The 25,956-nt window shown below is 42.9% G+C and overlaps 1 protein-coding gene across 4 annotated transcripts; it reads left to right on the top strand.

Moving 5' to 3' along the window:
- The first annotated feature begins 1,571 nt into the window (after window positions 1-1,571).
- Window positions 1,572-25,956, top strand: TAGLN3 (transgelin 3). Of its 4 annotated transcripts, XM_033146721.1 has the most exons (8): window positions 1,572-1,711; window positions 2,982-3,165; window positions 3,729-3,840; window positions 4,739-4,876; window positions 16,779-16,958; window positions 18,035-18,209; window positions 23,739-23,841; window positions 25,412-25,956. In XM_033146721.1, exons 1-8 carry the CDS (start codon window positions 1,606-1,608, stop codon window positions 25,551-25,553), a joined length of 1,140 nt encoding a protein of 379 aa, XP_033002612.1. In that variant the 5' UTR covers window positions 1,572-1,605; the 3' UTR covers window positions 25,554-25,956. The 4 variants fall into 4 exon arrangements, with proteins under 4 accessions (XP_033002612.1, XP_033002608.1, XP_033002611.1 ...); XM_033146717.1 differs by lacking the exons at window positions 16,779-16,958; window positions 18,035-18,209; window positions 23,739-23,841; window positions 25,412-25,956 and adding an exon at window positions 6,575-7,309; XM_033146720.1 differs by lacking the exons at window positions 1,572-1,711; window positions 2,982-3,165; window positions 3,729-3,840; window positions 4,739-4,876 and adding an exon at window positions 15,966-16,066 and having other exon boundaries at window positions 16,777-16,958.

Below are 25,956 nucleotides of genomic sequence, written 5' to 3' on the forward strand. Positions count from 1 at the left end.
GGGAAGAGTTCAGAGACCAGGAGCAGCGGCTGCCCAAAGGAGAGGAGGCTGAGAGAACACTCCACAAAGGAGGATGTTTGAAAAGGGTGAGGGGCTGCCAGCTCTGCAGGCAAGGGGTGACATAACTGGGCTCCTGAGTCCCACAGGGGTACCACAGAAAGAATGTAGTTGGTCAAGGGAGCCGTGGACTCAAAAAGGTTGAAAACCTCTGACCTAATTGTATGGGGCAAACATAAACCAATGTGATGAACATTTGAAAGATTGTATCTAAAGATAGATTTGTCTGTAGGCTTTACAATAACGACAGTAAGCAGCTAAAATTGTTTGTACTCATTAAAATCAATTCCAACACATCTTTTAAAGCTACGTCTTTCACAATACAGTACTGAACTTGCTTATTTTAAAGCTATTTGAACATACTGTACTGTATATGTTGTTTCCTTAATAAATTCTGATTTAATACAGTACTGAATTCACTCATATGCTTAGCAGCATATGGGGTGGAGCATTATTCAGGCAGAACTGGGGTCTCTCTCCAGCAGCAGTCAAGACGCTGGCCTTCCTTCCAAAACCCTTATATTACACCAGACCCCCAGTCCCAAAACTGAGCTAGTCTCCTACAACTTGCAGCTTCTAAGGCTAAGGATAAGTTGGATGTCTGAACACGAATGTGGGGGAATTGCGTCCTAACTGGGGAGAGGCTGTGTAGTTCACACAGAAGCTCACAGGTTGAATCCCCAGCATTGCCACATAGGGCTGAGAATTTTCCCTGCCTAAATCCATGAAGAGCCTCTCTGAGTCAGTGCAGACTAACTACCGGTATTTTCTCTGGGGAAATGGTGTACTTTTCCCTCCCTAACCCCAAAGCATCCGTCCAGAGTAGGGGACTGAGTTAAAATCAATTAAATCACCCTCGAAGCATGCATAAGATTCCCCCATAGGGAGGTGAGACTTGGAGGGGAAAGCAAGCAAATAAATAAATAAATAAATACGTTTACATCAGCTTCGTAATAGGCCGGTTATTGTGTTATTTGGGACAATCTAATACACCGTAACTAGTGTCACCGGGGTTTGACGGCGAGGAAGCGGCAGCGGGCAGAGTTTCCATAGAACTGGTTTTCAGAAGGGTCCCCCAAAGGTCATCCAGCCCAACCCCAAACTTTCCTCCCATCAAGTGTTCATTTTTACCCCGCCCGTAAGGTTCTCACTACGAGCAGTCATGAAGACGGACAGTAAAACCCTGCCCTCTTCCAAACTCAGCTTCCACTACCCAGCGGCTATGCCAGGCATCCCCAAACTGCGGCCCTCCAGATGTTTTGGCCTACAACTCCCATGATCCCTAGCTAACAGGACCGGTGGTCAGGGATGATGGGAATTGTAGTCCAAAAAGTCCGAAGTTTGGGGATGCCTGGGCTATGCTCACCTCAGCGCGCCTTTCCCGCGTTTTCCACAGCGGCTCCGCAGAACCGCCGCAGGCTTTCCGAGCATGCGTAGTCTAAAACCGACTGGCTCCACCCCCCAACCTGGCCAGGCGCATGCGCACTCGCTTCCTCGCCGAGCGGCCCGAGGGGAAGGGGTGCGCCCGCGTGTCTGCGCTGGAGGGCGATGGCGGGGGCGGCGAGAGTCCTGTGGCGGGAGAGCCGCCGCCGCCGCTGTTGGGGCCCAGAGGCCGCTCGAGCGACGGCGCTGGTGGGCTTTCCTCAGCTGCCGGGTAAGTGCGAGGGGGCGTGGCTCGGCCGCACGGTAGCGCGATGGAAGCGCCATTCCACCGCCGCCACCGCCGCCGCCGCCGCCGCCTCTTTTCCCTCTTCTTCCCGTGGGTTCCTGCCGAGGCTTCACGCAGGCAAGGCTCCTGCGTGGCTCCAGGTGTTGTCGGACTCCATCTGCCCTCAGCCCCGTGGCGAAGGATCATGGGAGTTGTAGTCCGGCAACTGGCGGGCCGCCGATTCCCTCCCGCCCCCATCCGCGTCCTTGCTGGGTCAGGCCAATGGGCCGCCTAGTCCGGCATCCTGCTCTCACGGTGGCTACCCAGGTGCCCCGGAGGGAAGCCAACGACGAGCAGGATTCAGAAGCGCCTCTGGCTCCAAACAGTAGCCATCGTGGCCGCCAGTGGCCCTCTCCGCCGTGAATTCGGACTTTTTTTTTTTAAGCCCCCCGAATTGATGGTCATCACTGCCTCGTGCCTGCCCAGCCAGAGGCGGACTACGAAGGCTGCCTTTGTGGTGAGAAAGAGAAGAAGGGTAGGAAGAGAAAGAGAAGTGGGTAGCCATGGCGCTTTAAAGAAATGCCATGGGGTTCTTTTGTCACTCCGAATTGAGCACTGTCATTTCTGTATGACCACTGCGTTGCGCGTGGTGTGGACAGGTGGCCATACCCACTTCCCACCACACCGTTTTGTTTTCGCAGCAGACATGTGAGTCCCTGGAGCTGCAGTCCCTTCCTCCCGCCCAAGGTATCACACCCTTGATTGATTGAAAAAAATAATAGTGAAAAGTTGCAGATAGGACTGTTAAGCAGTTGGCATCAAACCACTGCTAGCTTTTCCAAATGATATGTATCAATGATATGTATGGGACGCGGGTGGTGCTGTAGGTTAAACCACAGAGCCTAGGGCTTGTTGATCAGAAAGTTGGTGGTTTGAATCCCGATGGGGTGAGCTCCTGTTGCTCAGTCCCAGCTGCTGCCAACCTAGCAGTTTGAAAGCACGTCAAAGTGCAAGTAGATAAATAGGTACCGCTCCGGCAGGAAGGTAAACGGCGTTTCCGTGTGCTGCTCTGGTTCGCCAGAAGCGGCTTTGTCATGCTGGCCACATGACCCGGAAGCTGTACGCTGGCTCCCTCGGCCAGTAACGCAAGATGAGCACCGCAACCCCAGAGTCGGACACGACTGGACCTAATGGTCCGGGGTCCCTTTACCTTTACCTATGTATCAATACTGTCAATAGGTAAAACATACATGGCTTAGAAATGTTTTCTGTTTAGGTTGCAGACAAAAATCCTCACACAGTTTACTTAGCCGTCCTGATAATCCAAACCTAGCCTATCACAAGCTAAAAGGCAAGAATCCTGGAGTTGTCTACCTCTCAGGTTTTCTTTCAAATATGAATGGTTACAAGGCACTTGCACTCGAAGACTACTGCAAATCTGTGGGCCACGCTTTTGTAAGGTATGTCTTAGAAGTATATGCTAATTAAATGCAAACACCTTTTAATAAGTTACATTGATAAATTATTATTCTGAACCTTCTGTAAATGTTAATGAAATGTATTCCAGCTCTTAATGTTTTCCAGACTTTTCATTTTGTGGCCCTGTTGAGTGTCGTTTGCGCAAAGCTATGCTTTTCTTGAGGGACGCGGGTGGCGATGTGGTCTAAACCACTGAACCTAGGGCTTGCTGATCAGAAGGTTGGTGGTTCAAATTCCCGCAATGGGGTGAGCTCCCACTGTTCGGTCCAAGCACCTGCCCACCTAGCAGTTCGAAAGCACGTAGATAAATAGGTACCGCTCCGGCGGGAAGGTAAACAGTGTTTCTGTCCGATGCTCTGCATTGCCAGAAGCAGCTTAGTCATGCTCATGACCCGGAAGCTGTCTGTGGACAAACGCTGGCTCCCTTGGCCTATAGAGCGAGATGAGCGCCGCAACCCCAGAATCGTCTGCGACTGGACCTAATGGTCAGGTACCTTTACCTTTAATGCTTTTCTTGAGATCCCTCTCTTGCCTAATTTCACAGGTTTGACTATAGAGGCTGTGGAAGTTCAGAAGGTGATATTAAAGAATGCACATTGGGAAAGTGGCGGAAGGATGTACTTTCGGTATTGGATGAACTCACACAAGGACCACAGGTTGACTATGTCTTTATTTTTAAACCTAGCATAATTCTTTCAGGTTCAAGTACAGGAGTTGCCAGTGTGGTGTTCTGCCTCCTGAAATTAAGCTGCTTCTTTTTTTAGTATTCTGCTGTAGCCAGTAGAATTGGTTGTGCGGTGTTTGTGGTGCCTAAATATCCCCACAGTTCCAGAACGGTTGGCAGCCCCTGTGAATGTAGTCCAGGCCCTCTTTTGTGAATAAAAGTTGTTGAATATGTTGCCATTTTCAGCCTGTGTAAATTTCAAAGAAGCAAACATAGGACAGTATGCAGCTAAACAGTTCCACTAGCGCAGGGAGTTTCCCCTCTCCCTGCATGCCTTATAAATATGCCCCAGGGGGATGACACCACCCCTACAACAGATTTAGGGAGCACCCGAGGAGAGGGCAGGAAGTTGCACAGCACAGCTAAAACTCCTTGCACTGGAGGAGCTGTCTAACTGGATATCACTCACGTTCTCAGATTTGCACAATGCTGCTGGGAATCTGGCTTCTAGTTGATAACATTTGCTGGATAATTGTAGTTCATGAGACAATTGAGTAAAACTGCTTTTAAAAAAAGTTCATTTGAGAGCATATTTAAGCGTGTGTGTTACATATCTCTAAAATAAAATTTTAAAATATGCTTAGAGCAATAGAGCCAACATATTTAAACCACCCAAGAACTATGCTAAGTAATAACAGCCCCCGAGGTACTGATTGAAGTGCAGAAGGTACAAGACTGCAGATGTGCTTGCCATGTCAACTGCTGTTCATATTCTCTTGGACAATCCTCATAGCACTTAAAGTGGCTTTATCTCCTGACCCTTTTTGTTTGTGGTGGCGCAGTGGTTAATGAGCTCGCAGTAAACTAACTAATACTGGTCTCGCATTAAGATTTTAGTTGGTTCCAGCTTGGGCGGATGGTTGATGCTTCATGCTGCAATTGCTCGTCCAGAGAAGGTGGCTGCACTAGTTGGAGTAGCTGCAGCAGCAGACTATCTAGTATCAACTTATCAACAGCTTCCTGTAGAGGTAAGGAGGAATAATAAGGCTTTCCTGATCGAAATAGGCACTCTTTTTTCGTGTAGAAGTAGTGTTCTGTCTTAAGAGTACAGTACACAGTGTATGTCAGACAGAAAAAGCACCGCAGAAAGCAATTCTTCCTATTTTTGCAAGCCTCTTGAGGATTGTCAAATAAACACTTGACATTTTTAGGATGCCTTCGCTAATTTTTAAAGTGGCCCTCAACAACAACAAATCTTTATTACAGTCACTGACCAGCACATTAAGTGGCCCTCTTTTTTGTACGTTTTACTTCACTACTTAAAAGGCTTTTGTTATTAGAGACAGCATGTGTGTAGAGAAATGTCACTTACATGACTGGGCAACAGCTGATTGGCCGTGTGGCATTAACAGCACAGGGTCCTACAGGGTTCCATCGTGTCCCCCAGGCCCTTAAAGAAAGGAGTGCCCATTGGGGCAGAGCTTCAGCAGTAGCCTCCTGGCAGGCACATCACTGCCACTTTCTGTGACAGTGGATTTGACAGTGAGGTTGGGGTTCACAGGTATGTCAGCAGCAATGTTAGATTGGCTCTGCTGGTGTGTTTATGTTGCCACGACCTTAGCCTCAGCGATGCTGTTTCTGGGAGGCTATTGCTGTGGCTCCACCCACTGAGCAAGGGCCTCCTAAGCTATTTAACGTCTCTATAAAACTGATGAATAACATTATCTAAACCCTGTCTAAGAATCTGGGTTTTTCACTTTCCAATTGTTGCAGATTGTAACTTCTTAACTTTCCCAACTAGATTACAATGGGAATTATTAAGAACTAGTGTGTATTATGCCCGTTAAATTAACGGGCGCTAGGACACCGCGTCACGCTCGGCTGCACAATCTCAAGCCGCGGGCGGGGCTGCGAGAAGCGAGTGGCGCTGTTGCTGGGGAGGGGGAGGCGGCGACGCTCTCAGCTCTCTTCCGCGCATGCGTCCAGCCTTGCAGACACGCCCCCTCGCTCTCGTTCCCGCCCCCGCCCCTTCCCGCTCTCACATCCGGGCATTCCCTGGCTGGCTTGCCGCCTCCTTGCTTACTGACAGCCAGCCGGCCCCGCCCTCCCTCCCACCTTCTCCTCGCACCGACCTTTCCCGAAGTATCTCTGCGTTCCAAGTCCCAACGGCTCTCCGTGGGGCACATGCCCAGTAGCGCAATCCCATGGACACGGACTGGACGCAGAGACACTTGCACTTTATTATTGTAGATAGATCTGGTCCTTTACCCCTTCACTTGAATATTCTGCTCTGAGTTTTATTTCTTCTGCTGGTGCTAGGTGTGACAAGTCTTGAAAATGGTTTTTGGATGTATTGATAACTGAAGAATCTTCATAAGTGCATTGATAGCAGAATCAAGCTTTGTCCTTCCTAGTTTTTTGTAGCCCTCTTTCTTAACCAGTATACAACAGTAGGTTGAGCTTGTAACAATTATTTACTTGATAAATGCACTACTTTGCATGTGGCCTTTCCCAGCTGTGAAAAAGATTTGTTTTGAATTTCCTCTCCTACTCTTAGTGTTCCTTTGATGATGCAAGTCCATAATTATGTGATGGTGAGGTGCTGATATCAGTTAACACTTGGAGAAACTCACCTTAGGATGGAGAGTGACTTTCAGGTCCCGCCTTGTGAGTTTAATCTATAATAGATATATATAGATAGATAGATATATGTTTTTACTTCCTAGATAAAAAAGGACATCGAAGAAAAAGGTGAATGGAAGGTGCCAACCAAGCACAACGAAGAAGGGGTTTATTCTGTGCCATATGGACTCATCCAGGAAGCAGAAAATCACTGTGTGTTAACTAGCCCTCTTCCCATAAAATGTCCTGTGAGGCTTATCCATGGCATAAGAGATGAGGATGTCCCGTGGGAGACTTCTATGAAGATTGCAGATCGCGTTGTTAGCACAGATGTGGATATTATTCTCCGCAAAGCTGGTCACCATCGGATGAAAGAGAAGGAAGATATCAAACTTATCGTATACACAGTGGAAGACTTGATTGAGGAGCTCAGCACTTAGCATGAATTCCCTAATGAGAGAACCAGAGGAAATTTACATGGGCTCTGTTGCTCAGTCGGGGCAGCAGGACATTTCAGAGGGTAACTGGTCAGCTAGACGCACTTGGAGCCATGGTTTCCTTGCTTAGTTTTCTTCTCTTTTTTGTAAATATTCTTAACGATGCATTTGCACAAATAATAATGTGAAGAAAATGCTGCTGTTTAAACCCTTCTGCTCAATGCAAATCACCACTGACCCTTTTATGCAACATACATTTCCTATATTTTTGTACCCAGGTATTTTTGTGCCAATGATTACTACTTGCAGTACGGTGTGACTTTTTCACCCTTTTGTACACCTTAAAAATAAATATGCATTGTAAAGTTTTCCCACTTGAGTTGTGAAATATAACTTGACAAGACAAACTTTCTAGAAATGTACCTGAAATGTATGTGCAATGTTTGTTATTTCTAGCATGAATGAGTGCACCTGGTTTTCATAGTGTAGAGAGAATTAAAAGGTAAGGAGAAAGCATGCTTAATATTGAATTATTTAAAATGGGTTTCAATTATTGATGTACTTCCTATAAAGGAGTTACATGCCACTAGAACTGTTCCTTATTATTTTTTAACTCAGTCACCAAAGGAAAAGGAAAAACAATTATCTTTCCACCAAAGAAGGAACATGTGTTGGGGGAATTTCACGTTCAAAAGCCTAAACACAACCGGAAATTACAATGAATGGGGCTTGATTCCAGCTGTGTGTAGGGCCTAGTATTTAAGTGTGCTTTACATGTAAACAAGTCAGATTGCTGTTCTTTTTTATAAACTTCCGTGGGTAGTCTGCCAAAGAAGATCAGATTTGTAATGTGGACTTTTGTCTAATTTCACAAGCCTGATCTTGTGGTTGTCAATGCTTCCATTTGCCAGTGGTGAGGATCGTCAGGCTTTCCAAAAAAGAAGACCTGGTTTGCAGATATGATTCTGTTATAGGAATTGCTCTGTGCTAGTTATAAGATTATTACTAGATAATACCGTTAGGCATGTAGTCTTGAGGAAGCCATTAACCATGGAATCCTAAGGTTAACGTTTCTCACAGTTCTTGGTTTTTGGCTACACAACGTATCCTTTCTTAGGTGAGGGGAAGCAGGTCTTTTATCATCCATTCCTAATAAAAAAAACATTTTATATAAAGTTCATTATTATATTAAAAGGTTTATACTTGAAGCCACATTTCTGCAGCAGAAAGGCAGTATTACTAGATCATGCAACTAAAGGTTCAACTGTGGGATGACCTATTCTGTTGTAATTCTTGGTTATAATCGAAAACCTTTAACTGTTGGTTCATGTTGCTGGTTATTGCAGGTAGAATTTCTTCGGCATTTCTTCAAAGGATATGCTCCCTGTGCACACAGAGGGCTGCCTCACTGGATTCTAACCAGTGTGTGAAATGCAGAAAAGTAAAACTTTTACAGTCCTGAATAATATATGGAAGAAATAAGTTCTGAATTATGGTGTGGTTTTTTGCAGCATTTAACCAGATCTTACATTACGTTCTTACATGTGGAAACCCTACCATCTCAGAAGGTGCTATTCCCATTGAGACTCTTCAGCAATTGGAGTTCAGTGGTGCACCTCAAGGATTCTCAGCACAGCATTTCACATCTCTAGGGAAGAGGATGCCTTTAATTGCAAGGTTGCAAACATAGTTTTTCATCTTGAGAATATGATGCTGCATGTCAACACAGGCTTGGGTGACCTGAGTTTGAACCTGCCGAATAACATAAGCATAAGTTTGTAGTGCACCTGTAGTTTTCTGGATGACATTGTACCTTCCTGTAATCAAGAATATTGAATAAGTACATCTGAGGACATTTATTATTATTTCTGAGTACTTGATATGAAAACTGTCACTGATAATATCTATATTTGGCTACTTCTGAGGTACAAGAAAAAAACCTTTTATCATAGCCCTTTATGCAATTGAAGAGTTGCCTTTTTCAATATGGGTAGATTTAGTATCAGCTCTTGGTTTCTTCTATCTTGCTGTTGTGTATCTCCACAGCTACTTGTGCTGGTGAGAGGTTGGAGCATAGAGAATGGTCCTATACTATACAAAGTCGATGATCAAACAGTTATCTCGAATTTGTACTAAAAGAAATGCCATATACAAGGAAGTGCATGTGTAGTAGAAACTTGTTTTAGGTTGTAGAAATTAATCCACCGTATAGGCTTTTAAAGGAATAAAATGACGCTGCCTAAACTATAACCTGAATTGAACTGTAGTGACAAAAAGTAGCTCTTCATTAACATTCTTATGCAATTATTCAATATGTTTAATAATAAAAAAGAGATGCTGTTCTGAAGTGTGTTTTTATACAATATATGACACAATCCAACTAGACAATTGAATGGCTTATCTATAAAGAGTTTTGAGTGGGATGTTTTACTCCTCAAGCAGGACTCTGAATTTCTTTCCTCCCATGACTTACAACATGCTTACATTTTTCATTTTCTGGTTTAGTCGAATGGCCGTGCTAAAATCTACTCTGGTGCAGACTGTAAAGGACTGGAATGTCCTTCATAGTGTATATGCAATGCTCTTGACTGGACCATTGAACCAAGAGTAAGAGAAAGGTCAGCTGATCACTTACTACAGGCCTGGAGTGTGGCTATGCTTTTCATACATATCTTCGAAGCAAGTTCCATGGCAGCCTGAGGCAGCACTGGCTGCTTGTTCCACTATAAAATGTTACTGAGTAACCAAATCACCATGTTCCAAAGGTGTAGATCTAATCTTATCCTTCTGATAGTATGTTGATTTTTTTCTTGCCTATATATCAGTTTCTTCAGAAAATTCAGATCCTAAAGTGGTTTAGATTGTATACACAGATTACCAGCAGTAATTCTTCCCCGCAGCTTTATAATCCAAATGACTATGGCAGGGGAAGGGAAGAGGACAGGGAAGCAAAATTGGACAATAAGTTTTCATAAAACTGCATAACTGTTTATTGATAAGGTGCAAGAGACAATTCTAGGAGTGACGAAACCAGCTGGCATTTCATCCTAGCCAAGGTGAGAGTGGACATTGTCAAAGCTTACTGCAGTCAATAACTGCCGAATATTTTTTCTTCATTGGAAATAAAGCTTGAAATTCAAAATGCATTTTGAATTAACATGACTTTAAGAATCCTTGTGTAGTGATCACAGTGTTGTGTAGTAGCTAAAAAGGTGATATTTAACATCTGTGAGCTTAGCTGTCAGTCTTTGGAGGAAGCTGCTACCTCACAATCTTATCCTTATGTAAACTAGTGGTTTAATACTAGCTTGCTTTACTTTGTATTGGGGGGGAGAGGAATGTGAGATCCCTGTTGGACTTCACCAAAGGCCTATTGAATCCAGCATCCTTTTCTCTACAGTAGCCAACCAGTTGCCTGAGAAATGCGCATAAGCAGGAAATGAGGGCAATGTATATGGAGCATATAAAAGCTGTTGTGTAAACCCAATTATTACAGCCTTTTGACCCAGGATCAGACATGCTGTAAAACAGTAGTTTCAAGAAGCAGATGCAGAAAGGAGTGTGATGCCTTCCTTTCAGTCATTAAAACAGCTGGAATGGAACTGATGCCATTTTGACCTCAACCCATTACTGTCTTGTTTTAGGACATCTGTACTTAAAATAGAAATGAACTATCTGTTTGAATTATTATTTTTTCTACATCTGAGCGAAGGAAGATGACTTTCTTTAAGGGCAGACATTTCTCTTATCACGACTGCAGTGTTAAATTTCTTTTAACATTCATGGCCAATAAGACAATCCTGTTCTAATCGCCAGGTTTCAATTAATTTGAAATGCCTCTTGCTGTGGCAAGTTTGATTAGGTTTGTAGTGCTAAAACTCTTCATTACCCCCCCCCCCCACACACACACAGATTTGTCTGGGAAAGAAAACAGCCCCAGCTGTCATAAACGAAATAAGCTGGGAACGTGTATGGGGAAATGGGTGGAATTTGATTGGAACAGTTAGAAGGCTGATTGAGATGCAAAGGATATTTCATAGATGCTCAGCTCAGTTTCTATAGTCTGCCGCAACCAGCCATGTTCTCATTGTACTGCTTTTATTGTTTTAAAATTTGGAGTTTAAGAGTTCTTATTTTAAACATAGTATTCTCTCTTTTTATTTTATTTTTTATTGATACAACAAAAAAAGGAAAAAACAGATACAAAATTACACACAAGAATAACAATAAACACAAAGTTTTCTTAACAAACAATAAAACATAAATTGGTCTTAACACTATAGACCCGACCTGTCTATTCCTTATTTCAATTTTATATTACTTATTGCCAATACACACTTTTATCATAATTTAACTTTTTCTTAATATATCTTAACTCTTACGTCTAATTTGCAGCTTTACTGAAATTCCTCAAATGCTGCAACAGAATTTAAACTACTTTCAAATATTCTTTGAAAACCTCCCATTTTGAAACAAATTCCTGTTTTGGTTTATTCTATCTTTTTTCTGATAGATCATCTAATTCGGCATATTCTGTCAGCTTTTGGATCCATTCATGTATAGAGGAAATTTTGATACTCTTCCATTTTGCTGCGATGACAACTCTTGCTGCCACCGTAGCGTATAAAAAGATACCCTTCGTTTTTTGCGGAATATCCAAATCTGTAATTCCCAGGAGATAGGCCTCTGGTTTTTTTTTTTTTTAAGAGAGATCTTTAGCGTTTTTAGCAGTTCTGAGTACTCTCCCAGAATACCTGTATAAACATAGTATTCTCATATTGATGACACCAAACTCATTGGAGTAGCCACTGCCGCTGGAGACAGAAACAGGATTCAAGTTGACCTAAACAGATTGGAGAACTGTGCCAAAACTAATAAAATGAATTTCAGTAGTGACAAATGTAGTTCTACACTTAGGTAGGTCATCTGGCTTTCCAGTAGTACATATGAAAAGGATCTAGTGATCTTAGAAGACCACAAACTAATGATGCAACAGCAAAAAAAGAAGCCAATGCTATTCTAGGCTGCATCAGCCTAGTTTCCCAATCAAGGGATGGAATTTTGATGGACTGAGCTGATTTTGTTCTGGTGTTAACATGCTGCCAAAGCTTCCAGTGATGGTTACGGGGCTTTTGTGTGTGTGTGTGTGTGTGTGTGTGTGTGTGGTGTTTGAGAATTAGCATTTTATATGAATTTCATTGGTATGATGTACATACACTTACGCTTTTATATGTAAATTGCTTGTAGACCTCGGAAGGTAACAAGCAACTCATAAATCTAAGAAATAAATCTAGTTGCTTGATGAAATCAGTCCTGCAGATATTCATGGCTTTGTCTGGTGGCTGAGAGTTCTGCACACGTGAGGGGCATCTGGGCTCTGTCTTTGTTCTTCAACGGCTGTCTGCTGTACCATATGGCAACCCCTTTCTGAAACTGAGCAGACTAGCAAAAGCAGTCCATGATTGGGCACGGGTCTGCCTGCTGTCCAAATAAACAATGGCAGTCAAAAAGCCTTAAAACTATGCCCAGGCCACAGGGTGTATTTAATGGCGCTCTGTGGAGCAAAACCCATATTTTGAATTTACTGTGTTGGTTTTAGCAGAGTGTGAAGCAGTAACATTTTTCATTTCCCTTGGTTTACACATCCAAGTCCCCACTGGCTTTTTCTCTTTAAGATACTAGATCACTGTAATGCCTGATCAGTTTCCAAGGGAAGCAGGAGGAATCACCAGCTGGACCACATGACCTCCTACCATGTCCTTTGGAAGACTGGGGACAAGGTTGGTTGCTGACTCATGGTACCACAATCAATATGGGGAAATAGGTGGTGTTCTTTGTTTTTCAGGCATCAGCTTGCAACTGTCTCATCTATGCAGCTTTATTTATGCCGTAGCAGCTTATATAATCAGGTGGCTCTTGTGAATTTGAAACCAATGCATTCTGGATTCAAGTGTGCCAGTTTACTTCTGTGTATATTGGCCATGTGTATTTATCAATGCCATTTTCCAGCATATTTTCTCCTACGTTTTAAGATGTGTTCCCCACACACACACACCAAAAATAGGAGTAAAATATTTATCCTTTCAAAAGCCTGGTGATTTTTTGGGTTTTAATTCATCCTAACCTTAGGAATCGTACAACTGCCATTCATAGCATCTCGGGTGTGGGGGTGGGGGTGTCAGATCTTGACCTGCTTCCTGCCCTGTAATTTCTATGCTAATTCCGCCTCCATAATTTCCTGTGACCTGGTGACATTCACTATTCCATCCTGCCTTTGTATTAAAGAAGACACAGTTCTTGAAAGTGCATGTGATGTGATACCATCAATGGGTTTCAAAGATGCATCTTTGACTGTGGGCACTAAGATGTCTGAACAATCCTTCTGGTCTTACTGAAAAACTCTTGACATGAACGGCTTGTCTGAAGCCCAATTTTTCAATAAAAATATATTGGACTATATTGCATCTGTTGTTTGCGCTGTCTCCATCTGTCTACTAAGCAGAAAATAGTGCCCATTGTGTACCCATGGGAACAGTTTTCAGTGGCTGATTTTGATTATGCACTGCATGAGGAAAGAGTGACTATGAAATAAGCACATGCTAACTAACTGTAAAACATACAGTGCTTATCTGCATAGAGTACCATTTTTGTGTGCATTGCCAGAATCATTCCATTTTTATTCAACTATGCCAGAATTCAGAATTTTTCTTTTCTGGCCCATCACCAATATACAGCCACATATATAAAAGTCACATTCTGTTTCCTTCTTTTTTCTTTCTTTCTTTTTTTTTTTAAAAAAGGAACACATTCAGTATATCTAGCCTTGGGAGGAAAAGAAACTAGCATTTCAGCTTGGAACATTGATTTGCAGAGGCTCCACACTCCACTTAGCATCAGCACTGGTTAAAGAACTACAAATCTCATCATTCCTGGCTGTCGGCCGTGTTTCCTGCAGCTGCCTGGAGTTAATAATTCAGAACTTTTGGAGGGCCAAAGGTCCTCCATACCTGCTATAGAGCCCCCCCCCCCCGGAAAGAGAGTGCTCTTTCTTTGAACATAGGAAACTGCCTTATACTGAGTCGGACCACTGGTCCATCTAGCTCAGTGTTGTCTACACGGAGTGCAAGTGGCTCTTTAGTGCTTTAGGCCCTACCTGGACATGGCAAGGATTGAACTCAGGACTTATTGCATGCAAGGAACTCTACCACTGAGGCGTGGCCCTTCCAAATGCATGTAATAAGTATTATTCATTTATTTATTAAATTCGTATACCAACCTTCACCCAAAGATCACAGGGCAGTTCACAACATAAAAGATAAGGTGATGGCTATTCATGTGTTGACTACAATCCTTACAGTATGACTCATCCTCTTGGAAGTGGATCCGAAGGCAGTGACAAAGGCCAAATAACCTTTCACTGCCGTGTTATAGAGTTGTATGAATTAATTCAAAGGAAATGCAGTGCATTAAAATCCCTTTTGTATTACAGGGATACTAGAGGAATAGACCCTCTTCATAGCTTTCTTTTCCGGAACAATAAAATTGAATTTTATCAGTGTGTGCAACCTAGCTGTTTGTACAAGATTGAGGCAGTACTTTTTTTAAAAAAAAAAAAAAAAATTCCCACAGATGCCTAATTTCTTTATCATGAACAGCATGCTGTGTGTGAGTAGGATGAGCTCTAAGAGAGCTGAATTACATAAGAATTTTTTTTTCAGACGACGTCTTTTTAAAAATAAATAAATAAATACCAGTAAAACAATATGAAAATCTTGCAGGGAAATGAGGTCACCCACTGAATTTTTCATGTATTCAAGTCAAGGCAGGAGAGTCTGAGAATTATATAAACCAGAGAGCTCACGTCTAGAGCATCCGAACTGTCGGGAATGTATGGAAGAGGCTTGGCTGCAAATCTGAAAAGATGCAGCATAGAATGACGGTATATGACGTACATAACGGCAGTTCTCTCAAGCAGCATGGGAGGGAGGGAGAAGGAAACATGATCAGCATGCTCATGTGACGAACCTTTTGCTGGACTCAGGACCAGCCCAACCATTAGGCAGAGTGAGGCCGCTGAGTCATCTCAATGGCAGATGCTGTGTGTTTGTATAGAAATGGAAACCCCCAACCATTCCTCCTGAAGATGCTGACCGTTTCCTTCTGTTGAAGGACAGAGTTTCAATTGCCAAGCTGGTGGGCTTCCATAATTGAAAAGGAGGTGCCGCCTTGTCCTTCGCTTCAGAACTAGATATCTGAATGCTTTCCCCATATGCAAGGGAGGAAAACACTCTCACATACTTACAAAACGGACATTGTAGGGAAGAGTTCTCCCTTTGCTAATTTTGCACAGCAGGAGCTTTCAAAACACATATGGGAGCCTTCAAAACACCACCACCCCAAGCTTTCATCTGAACCAGTACAAGCCAACGTTTTGGTGTGAAGTTGGTGTAATGCCTGCAAGGCAAGCAATAGAATGAGATCTTCTGGTCTAAGTTCAGCAGTCACCACCCATGGTGGTATCAAAGGCCATTGAATAATGAGCTGGCGCTATAGATAGATACTATAGATATAGCTATTTAATTTACTATCATCATACCATTACCTTTGCAGGCAGAGTCACTGGTGGGCTTTACTTCCTCAGCTGCCAAAACAACTTGTCCATTCGATGTCCTGGTCTTCAGTGCTGTGCATCTTGCCTCAGGCAGCAAAGCATATTGGGCTGGTCCTGAACAGCTGTTGTCATGACCCATCATGCACCTTGGCTTGCTACCCACAGCTCTGCATATGACAAAGCTTGCTTAGTCAGAACTGGAAAAGTTCTAGCCTTTTAAGAATGTGGAATATTCTGTCCGGCACTGCATTGCAGGGAAATGGGGTGGAGGTTGGGGAGCTATGTCCTCCTCTGAGACAGCATTTAGCTGCTTAGCTTTCTTATTTCCTTTCAAGCAGATTAAAATAGTCACCTTCTTTGAATTGACACTGGTGATTTTTGCTGTTTATTGACAATACATCTTTGCTGCTGTTTTACGGGCTCGTGTTCCATGCATTTTCTGCAGGTTTGTCAAAGAAGCCAAAACCGAACAGATGCAATCGGGAGAGTATTTTTAATAGCAATCTTCTTGGGCACCATGACAACGGCTGCAGCATAAGAACGTGGAAGTGAAGTACCAAAGCCTAGAATACAAGGACTGACAGCAGCAGAAGTGTGTACAGAGGAGCAGGCTGCAGAGGACTGAGATGAATAGGGATCCTTTTCTGGCCATGACAGAGTAGGAGGGCCTCTTTAATAGCTCTTAGCAACGCCCCTGCTTTGACCCTCCTCATCTGTGAGGAAAATCAAATCAATACAGGCTTCTTCAGATCACGATGCTCCCACAGCAGCAGTTCCAGGAGCAGCAGAGCATCGCAGCAGCCTTCGACTCTTCATAAATTTTACCAACATTTCTTGCTTCGATGGTCCCCGAATTTCTGGACCCAGATCACTGCTGAAAATCACCAGATCACCTGCGTCACTGAAAGGCTATTCCAAGTTGTCCTGTAATAGACCCTTTTTTTGGCCTTCTTTTCGCTTTTAATTCCTTTGGATTTGCTGGCAATTGCAATGTTAATCTGAAATGCTTACATCTCTTCCTAGCAACAACAGAAATTTCACTTGCAGCTGAAATGTCAGCTTTGATGATTTCATGCAAGCACACGCAAACCCTTTATTGGCATCACAATTTATGAGGCTTTTGATTTTGATTTTTTTGTAATGCATTTGGGATTGTGTAGTATCCCTTTCCAGGATGTTCAGAATAGATACTGGGTAATAGATGCTCAGCACTCTGCACCTCTTGCAAATTAAATAAAGTGGTTTTTCTTCTTCCTAGAGATGGCCAACAGAGGACCCAGCTATGGTTTAAGCCGAGAAGTACAGGAAAAGATCGAACAGAAATATGACACAGAACTGGAGAGTCGGCTGGTGGACTGGATTATCATACAGTGTGGTGAAAACACAGAGCATCCCCCTCCCGGAAGGCAACATTTCCAGAAATGGTTAATGGATGGAACAGTAAGTAATAGCCTGATGTTGCATCAATAATAATAACAACATGTGTGCTTTAAGATTTGCTCCTTAACTTTTGCCCTCCACAGCTCCTTTGGAGAAAGCTAATCAATTACCTTGGACAGTGTCTCTCCCCACCCCCCAACCCCACCCTCACCCCTCGGCAACAATCCTGCTTCCATATAAACCCTGTAGAAATCATTAGGCAACAAAGTAATGTTTAGGGATTGGAATTTAATTTTACATTTTACCAAGAGTATCAATTTAATTTCTAAACTGTTTTTTCTCTTTTAGGACAATTAAAATATTTAAAACAATTGCTTATTATGATCAGGAGGTTTTAGAAACAATAGCCAGTATATGTGCATAGAGACAGATGGGCAGATTATATAATTCGGTAACTATTTCTCTGACAATTAGAAGAAGAACAGATTTGCTTTGAGTTGTTGTTGTTGTTTTTAGCTGAGCTTTTAATACCAGGTTTATCTTCTTTAGAAACCAGTCAGTGTTGGTTTTTAAAAAGAAAAGAAAAAGTAAAATGTGCTTATGCTACATTCCTGATCTGTTTTTGTAAACATCCTGAAGACTTTAAATGACATCTAGGATTTATTTTTTTAAAACCAAATAAGCACAAAGATGCTGTCCTTTGCCCTGGAGATATAAGACATGGCAAATTATTGAGCCTCTGCCATTGTGTTTTTAACAGTATACCAAATGGAAGCACTTACAGTTGGACTCCAGCTACCGTTTTGCTCTCCCACACAACTGTCAATTGTTATGTAACCTTTAGCGAATGATTTGATTTTGTCTGCCTGAGTACATCCATGCATGTTTGGTCCAGCTGCAGAAATGGAAGCTTTGGCTTGCATTTAAAAACAAAAAAAGAAACTTATTTGCTTCTAACACATTCAGAATTATTCTCAGTTGTTATTTGATTTGATTTTTGAGAAGATTTCCTTCCGTGAGTGGCACCGGAGCACCCACACCATAAACTCAATAGCGTGTACATGTTGTCTTTAGTCAGCTGGAACTAATTGATTTTTCCCCCTTCTTCATTTCTGCTTCTATGTTTAATCTCCCAGCTGCTGTGCAAGTTAATAAACAGTTTACATCCCAAGGGGAAAGAACCCATTCCAAAGATCACAGAATCAAAGATGGCTTTCAAGCAAATGGAGCAAATTTCCCAATTCTTGAAAGCGGCAGAAATCTATGGAATACGAACAACAGATATTTTCCAGACAGTGGATTTATGGGAAGGTACCAATATCCATTTATATGAGCTTTTATTGAAGGGACAATTGCCTTCTTTATATTACACTACTTAGACTGATGCTAATCATGCTCGTCTCTAGGGTGGAAATTCCCCGATGTCATTATCTTTCTCTTCTGTTTCTGTTGTGTCACAACCATGTTTTTCCCAGCTTGTTATCTTCTCTGAGAGATTTTATATATTTTTTCCAGGATTTTATGGCATCTTTTGTACTAATCCATCACTGAAAAATATACCGCTTTGATGGAAACCTATCAAATCTAAGAGAAAGGGTAGTTTCTATAGAAGGTTCAGCAGAAACTGTGGTAATATCCAATTTCCACTATGAACAGTATTCCCACAACAGTGTCCATTTTCATGCTTGAGTGAGGGCCCACTAGCAGAGGAGGCTATCTAAACTAACCTAGTCTGGGCAAACTGTTGGATTGGGCTGTACCTGGGCCCAAACCCCAAATCTACATGGTCTTACTCCATCGCTGGAAGATGGGGCAATTCACAGCTAGCATTTAGGCCAAGGATAGGGAGACTATGGACCTCCATTGTTGAATTCCAATTCCCATCAGCCCCAGTCAGCATGGTCCACAGTAAGGTATTATGGGATTGTAGCAGTTCCACAACATTTGGAGGGCCACAGGTTCCCTTGCCCTGATCTAGGCAAAATATACTATGATTCTTCAGCCTCTCATCAAAGGTCTGGTTTGCTTTACAGATCTTTTATCTTTTTTTTTGGTACCTCTGAATTATTTCCAGTTTGCATCTAAACTACTAGTGGAAGCAGTTTCTGAAATAAGGAACACTGTCTCATTTCTGTGCTGCTGTTATGCTCTGGAATTAAAGCATGCTCCTTAATGTCAGGGGACATCTAGTAACCTTGAATGGAAACCTGAACGTTCATACTCACACTGGAAATATCCACTAGCAAAGTACAGGACTTCTTTTAACAACTTATGGATCCACCACTAGTCCTCTTCCTGCCAATAGCAAGCCCAAACTGTTAAGCATGCTGTCCATTACCTTCTGGAAGGCCCATAGCTCAGTTGTAGAGCAACTGCTTTGCATGTAGAAAGTTCTGGGTTCAATCATCAGCATCTCCAGATATGAGCTGGGAAAGACTTCCTGTCTGAAACCCTGGAGAGCTGCTGCCAATATTAAGCAAGATGAGCCAACGGATCTGACTCAGTAGAAGACAGCATCATGTGTTCCTACCATGAACAATGTGTGTGCATTTTGAAGATGTTTGCCCAGCTGTCTGATCATATTATAACTCAGAAACTCAAAGGAAGAGAGTTGTACGTAGTCATGTACAGCATACAGAGAATTCTTGAACTAAATTTTGGTAACACTTCAAGCTTGGGTCAGAATTTTGGGTTAGGAGATAGGATTCAGTGTCATTCGTGTTTTAGGCTGCTATCCAAACCTCCCTCCCCTTTGCCGGTGGGGTTGTATGGAGCAGCAAAACCATCACCACATCTGTAGTCCTACAATGCACAGTGGGTGGGGAGCAGGCAGATCACTGAAGCGGTCTGGGAGTTGGTGCAGCGACCAAGTCCTAAGCCATTGCATGACAGCAGTGAAGTCAGCTCAGGGTCCAACCCATCCAGAGTCCACACTGGATCAGTCTCTCTCAGTCACCAGCGGAATGCCTTCTTTTAGGGCTTTCCACTGGCTCCCACCAGTAGGAATTTTGCCAGTGGCCTACCCACCAGCCGACACATGCAGCAGGTGGTAGGAGGCTGGCTTAGCTGGGCAGAGAGACACCTCTGTTCATTTCAACCCCAGTCAGTGGGGCGCAAGGAGGGGATGCAGTGCTTTGGCCACTAGTGTCTTGCTTGTTTTCTGAGCGCAAGATTGCAACATCTTTCATTTTCACCATCTGATTCAACAGCTTCCCTTCACCTTTGATTTGTTTTCCCTTCCTAAAACTCTCTTTTTGGAGGACTAGAGTTAGCGTCAACCCATGTGATGCTTTTTAATCCACTTTACACAATGAGTTGTTTCCCAGAACCTCTACTGGTGTCTACGTATGTACACCTTCCAGAAAAGTAGCCATGTTAAAATCTTTTCACGCATGACATTTTTCTCACATGGAGCTAATCCCTGTGTAAGAAAAAGCATGCATGCAGCAGCAGCTGTCTAATCTGTGTACATGATTCAAGACAAAAACACAAATCAGTTTTCACAACAAACTTATTCTTCTGTTTTCTTTGGTTTTGATTATTTTCTATTTCGTAGTCCTATGTAGCAATCAGCAAACCACCCACTTCCCCTCCTTTCTGTTCATTCTGTGTTTTAAATTAGATTATGAGCCTGCAGGCTCGTCTAACCCATTTACTGTTACTTTTGCATCTGTGGTCCTTTTATAGATATGTAATGATGATAATAGCTAGGAAGGCTTGAGACAGCGTCAGCTGAAAGCCCTGGAGAATGTGGCTAGTAGCTCTCAGAGGAGAAGACTGAAGCGAGCTCTTCTTCCTGTGGCTGAAGTCCTTTCTTGGGCTTACTTACACATTGCCAAAAAAGAAAGAAAGAAAGAAAGAAAGAAAGAAAGAAAGAAAGAAAGAAAGAAAGAAAGAAAGAAAGAAAAGGCCAAAAGAGTTTACATTTGCATATAAATTGCATGTGCTAATTTATATGTATTTGCAAAGAATGACTATAATTTACACAGAAATACAATACTAAAATAGGGTAAATAGGTGACCCGTTTGCCTGCTTGGTCCAGGTGCTAAATCTTGATGAGAAACTTCAAGGGCGCTGCTCTCCTCCCTTCATGTAGGATCTTTATCTGTAAGCTGAACTTGGACCAAACTTGGACCTCCTCAAAGAGATGATTGTGTTCTGTAAAGTAAGACATATGGCCCACCCTCTCATGGATTTGCCTATCCATAATTATAGAACAAGGGTAGGGAACCTGTAGCCCTCCATATAGTGGTGGGCTCCAGCTCCCATAAGCCCCAGTCAGCATAGCCAAGCATAGCTGCAGTCCAGCCATGTCTGGAGAGTCACAGGTCACCCAGCCCTGTCAGAAAAGCTTACAACAGAACTTGAAGATCCTTGATGTATTTATTCATCATTTGTTGAGTTCTGAGTTCCTGAACTGTACTGAGATCAACTATTTGGGACAGCCATTTTCAAGCCATGATTTGAAATGTGCTATAACAGAATGCAGAGCTGGAAAAGGCTTCTGCCTGGGCCCTTTGCAGGAGTTTAAAATATGTGTATGTTTGTGGAACATTGTGGGTGCAGGCTCCACTCTGTGTGTTCATTAAAGCATCTGTGCTCCTGTTCATTCAACAACAGAATATGTGTTTGATGGAATGAGGAGCTTGTTGCTATGATGCTCTCCCCTCCATATTTCTGGTACGTGCTTTGTGTTTGTGTTTTATGTTTATTACATTTCTACACCACACTTTCTTCCAAGGAGCTCAAGGTAGCCTACATGGTTGTTCTCCTCTTCCCCATTCCATCCCCACAACAACCCTGTGAGGTATGTTAGGCTGAGAGATGGTGACTGGCCGAAGCTCACCCAGCAAGCTTCATGGCTGAGTGGGGATTCAGTTTGGGGCTGAGACTAAGAAATCACTTACGAATTTACGGTTGGGGTGAGATTTGATCTAAGGCACCTTCCCAGTTTAAAGCTCAGACTCTTGGCTCCCACACCAGCCTAATTGATCAATTGGTTGTATTTCTATGCTGTTTTTGATTCAAACGAATCCTCACACTGCTTGCAAACAATAAATAACAATAACAGAACAGAACCTCACAAGTACAGCATAAATAATATAATATAATTAACAAATTATTGGTAAAATCACTTCCAATCTGGCGCTCTGGCGATCGTCAGCAGGGTTGCACCAGAGCGTCCTTGTGCCAGAGCGCTGGACCAAAAAATGAGACATTCCGGGATCCAAACTGAAGCCAGGATTGGCTTTTTCTGATCCAGGATAGCCTGCTTAAAATGGGACACTGGTATTTGGAAGCATTGTGTGGCTGCAGAATATAGCCATCAACGGCCCTCGCCTCCTACTTTAATGCTACCTCTTTCTGTTGCCCCAGACCATCGGCCTGCCTTTGTTAAATGAAGATAGCAAAGCTGATTTATTCTGTGACTGCTGTGAAGATTAATGAGTTGAATGATGTTTCTAACAAGGATTGGTATGAAATCAGTGGCAGCCCATTTCCACAATAAACACAGTCACTTTCCTTTGCAGTATAGCTCCAGCAGTGAGTTCTCCTTCCACACGCTGTGCTCCATGGTTTTCAATATTGTTGTGCCACTGTAGATTTGAGGTTAAGTGGGGTCACACATCAGTCTCTCTGCAATTAGGTCAGTTTAAGGCCCCATCTGCACTATACAGAGTTCCTTGGGAAGAGGGTTTGACTGTTAAACCTCTTTGGGGATCTTAGCTCTGTGAAGGGAACAGGGGTCTCCTAACAACTCTCAGCACCCTTAACGAAAGACAGGATCCAGGATTCTTTGGGAGAGGCACGGTTGTTTAAAGAGGCATGATACAGCTCGAGATGTATGGTGGAGATGCAGACTAAGACCAAGCTTTGCAAAGGGAAGCGTTTTTATGTGGAAGGATTGGCTTGCTTTTTAATAAAAATGGGGAGAGCGAGGGATCAGTGTAGGGTCTGGTCTTGACACAAGGAGGGGATCTGACTGGTAGTGGAGGGGCAATGAGTTCACTGGACATGGAGCAAAATGTGAGGCATAAGCAGAGAAGGCTTATGACCGGTCCTAAGTTAAGCGTGCTGTATACAGAGATATACATAGAATGGGCAGGCCCAGACTTCAGTATTCATAGCTTTGGGAATTAGGGATGAAGGAGAAATTTGATTCAATTCACCTTTACAGTGCTACCCCAGGTTACGTACTTAATCCGTTCTGGGTTACAGTACGTAACCTGAAAAGGACGTAACCCGAACAATTCGTTCTGTGCATGCGCAGACTGAAAAAACACGAAAACCCCGGAAAAACTGCGAAAAACGCTCTGCGTATGCGCAAATCGTGCGCGCGCCGGGTTGCGCTTCTGGGTTAGCGGAGTTCGTAACCCGAAAAGTAAGCAACCCGGAGCATACGTAACCCGAGGTACGACTGTAAAGGCAAACTTATCTAATTCCAAAAACAATTTATCCTCCAAAATTCACATTTCTCCAAATTTTACAATGTCAGGTAGCATGCACAGAAATGTGCACACTAGTGTAAAGTGTTGGGGGGGGTGTATATATTGGTGAAAATAGCACCCCAAACTGCACTGTTTTGGGGGGAATTGCAGAACTACCCAAGTGTCAACTGCAAACCATGCCACAGTTTGCAAGGTGAAAGAAGTAGCGGTTCTGGGTGAGGGAAACCCTGATGGTGCCCATGAGACCAGAAGAGAAACAGAAAACATAATGGGATAATAAAGCCCTGGGGATTTCTGGGATTGAACTGGTGTCTACTGTACTGCCAAAACTACAGCCGATGAATGTACCCTGTAGCAGTAAAGAATCTCTCTCTTCCTCTGCCTTTCTAGGGAAGGACATGGCTGCTGTGCAAAGAACTTTAATGGCTTTGGGCAGCGAAGCCGTCACAAGGGATGATGGATGCTATAGAGGGGATCCAGCCTGGTTTCACAGGTAAGGATCTATAGCTCTTCCCTGGATCCCCTGGGGCCATGTTTCAGGTGTAGACTAAATGTGTCAATCAGCACCAAATTCACCGTATGCTGAATTCATATTGTCAATCTTTGAGCAGGATGGTTCTCAAACCTCCGTCCCCCACACACCCCAATGGGTCACATGAAAGTTGCTGAGAGTTTTGGTGGACCTATTACTTATTTTTCTGTTGTTGTAGGAATTCTAATGCACTGGGAGGTATGGCTTGAAATTGTATTTTTACTAGGGTTGCTATATGTCCAGAATTTCCTGGGCCCTCTTTTGAGATTTTGCTTAAAAAAAAAACTCCACAACTTTTTGAAACATGGCAACCATAGTTAATGGATTAACCAGAAGGTTGGTGGTTCAAGCCCACCCAGGGCGGCTGTGGGCAGGATTCTTCCAAGAATTGTCCACAGATGATTCTAAACTTATAAATAAATTTCTAAATAATTTCCCACTGTATTCGTATGTGAAACCAGCAGGAGGAGGCGATACCCCAGTGGCTGGCTGACTGAATATTGGGGGTGGGATGAGGGAAGAGCGCTATGAAAGATTGTCATGAAAAGGCTGCTGGAATTACGGCACATGAGGCCCTTTTTCAAATTCTGATCAGCAGTTTCATCCCCCTAGGATACTTCCAAATACATTTGTATTCATAAACAAATAAATGTATTGCATGCTGTGTGCTTCTAAAAATTGGTCTCTCCTCAAAGTTTTGTTGTATAACTCTGTTATCCGATTTGTGCAAATTAATCGGCAGCTGTGACTAAATCATCCAGAACCTGCAATGAAACCTTTTAAAAAACAAAAACAAAAACAAAAACAAAAAACCCCAAATGTACACCAGTGTAAGAGAGCCAACTTTTCTGGACAACTCATTGCAGAGTTGGCATTTTATGTATTTTGTAACACCAGCTCCTGGGACAATGGTGCTCAATCTTCAACATTCTTGCCTTAATCTAGCAGATCATTTGGGCATCCACTTAAGTGTTTTGCTGGATGGTGGCCAGATTACTTAAGACCTCAGCCATTGGGAAAGCGTTATATTGATTTGGCCATGCTAAAAGATTATTTTCCTCTATTTTGTGGGTATAGCTAATGCAGTAGCATTCCAAAGAGATCTGGTGTTCTGATCTTTAGGGTGGATGGGAACCTTTCTAAGAAGGATCAGAAGCTGTCTAAACTCTAGAAGAGCCTTCCCCAGCCTGCTGCCTTCCAGATACATTGGGACTAAGCAGTGGCCCAATAGTCAGGGACGATGGGAGTTGTAGTCCAATTCAGAACATCTGGAGGACACCAGGCAGGAGGAAGTCCGCTCTAGTAGGAGTCTTTATCTGACCAAGCCTCACTTGCTTTGTCCTTTGCTGTCTTCTGGGTGAGAGCCAAAGCACTTACCTGTGTTCCGTTTTAAGGAAAATGAATGTGAGGAATTAAAGCCCAGAACATGTACCACTTTTGATCTGCTTCACCAATCCACCTAAGTGCTCAAAGCGGTGTGCAAATGAGAACTAAATTCAGGCTTGTCACATTTACAAATTCTTCTTCACAGGAAAGCACAAAAGAACCGGCGAGGGTTTTCGGAAGAGCAACTTCGTCAAGGACAGAATGTCATCGGTCTCCAAATGGGGAGTAACAAGGGAGCTTCTCAGTCTGGGATGACGGGATACGGCATGCCAAGACAGATCATATAGGTCACATTCTCCACCTTTAAACACACACTCACACAATCTACAGCATGGCCTGACTGGGGAAAAAATATAGCTAGTTAATGTTCATGCTAAAAAGAAAAGAAAAAATATGCTTCTAAGTTTTCCCTTCTAAGATTTTTGGATTTCTTTTTCCAGCTGCAACCTTTCAACCTGAAATGTGGACCTGTGTGCTTGATGTGTACCACTTCGCACAGCACATTGATGCCCTGTGATGTTCATTTCTGAACTATGCAAAGACTGTTTTTTCTGTATTTATTTGCAGTTTGTTACCTTCTGTACTTGTGTCTTATTGAACTTGCTCTCTTGCACCTCGGCAATCTTCTTCTCCACTCTACTGGTGAAATAATTTGCTCTTCTGAAAATAAAAATAAATCAGGGGGAAAAA

The sequence above is a fragment of the Lacerta agilis genome, chromosome 4 (genome assembly GCF_009819535.1).
Source record: "Lacerta agilis isolate rLacAgi1 chromosome 4, rLacAgi1.pri, whole genome shotgun sequence".
NCBI classification, from domain to species: Eukaryota; Metazoa; Chordata; class Lepidosauria; order Squamata; family Lacertidae; genus Lacerta; species Lacerta agilis.

What these genes read in the sequence shown, in the direction of transcription:
- TAGLN3 (XM_033146721.1), top strand. Translation starts at nt 1,606, where the DNA reads ATGGCGGGGGCGGCGAGAGTCCTGTGGCGGGAGAGCCGCCGCCGCCGC. An exon ending in GTGGGCCACGCTTTTGTAAG is followed by an intron (nt 3,166 to 3,728) that starts GTATGTCTTAGA and finishes CTAATTTCACAG; the next exon opens with GTTTGACTATAGAGGCTGTG. An exon ending in AACTCACACAAGGACCACAG is followed by an intron (nt 3,841 to 4,738) that starts GTTGACTATGTC and finishes TCTCGCATTAAG; the next exon opens with ATTTTAGTTGGTTCCAGCTT.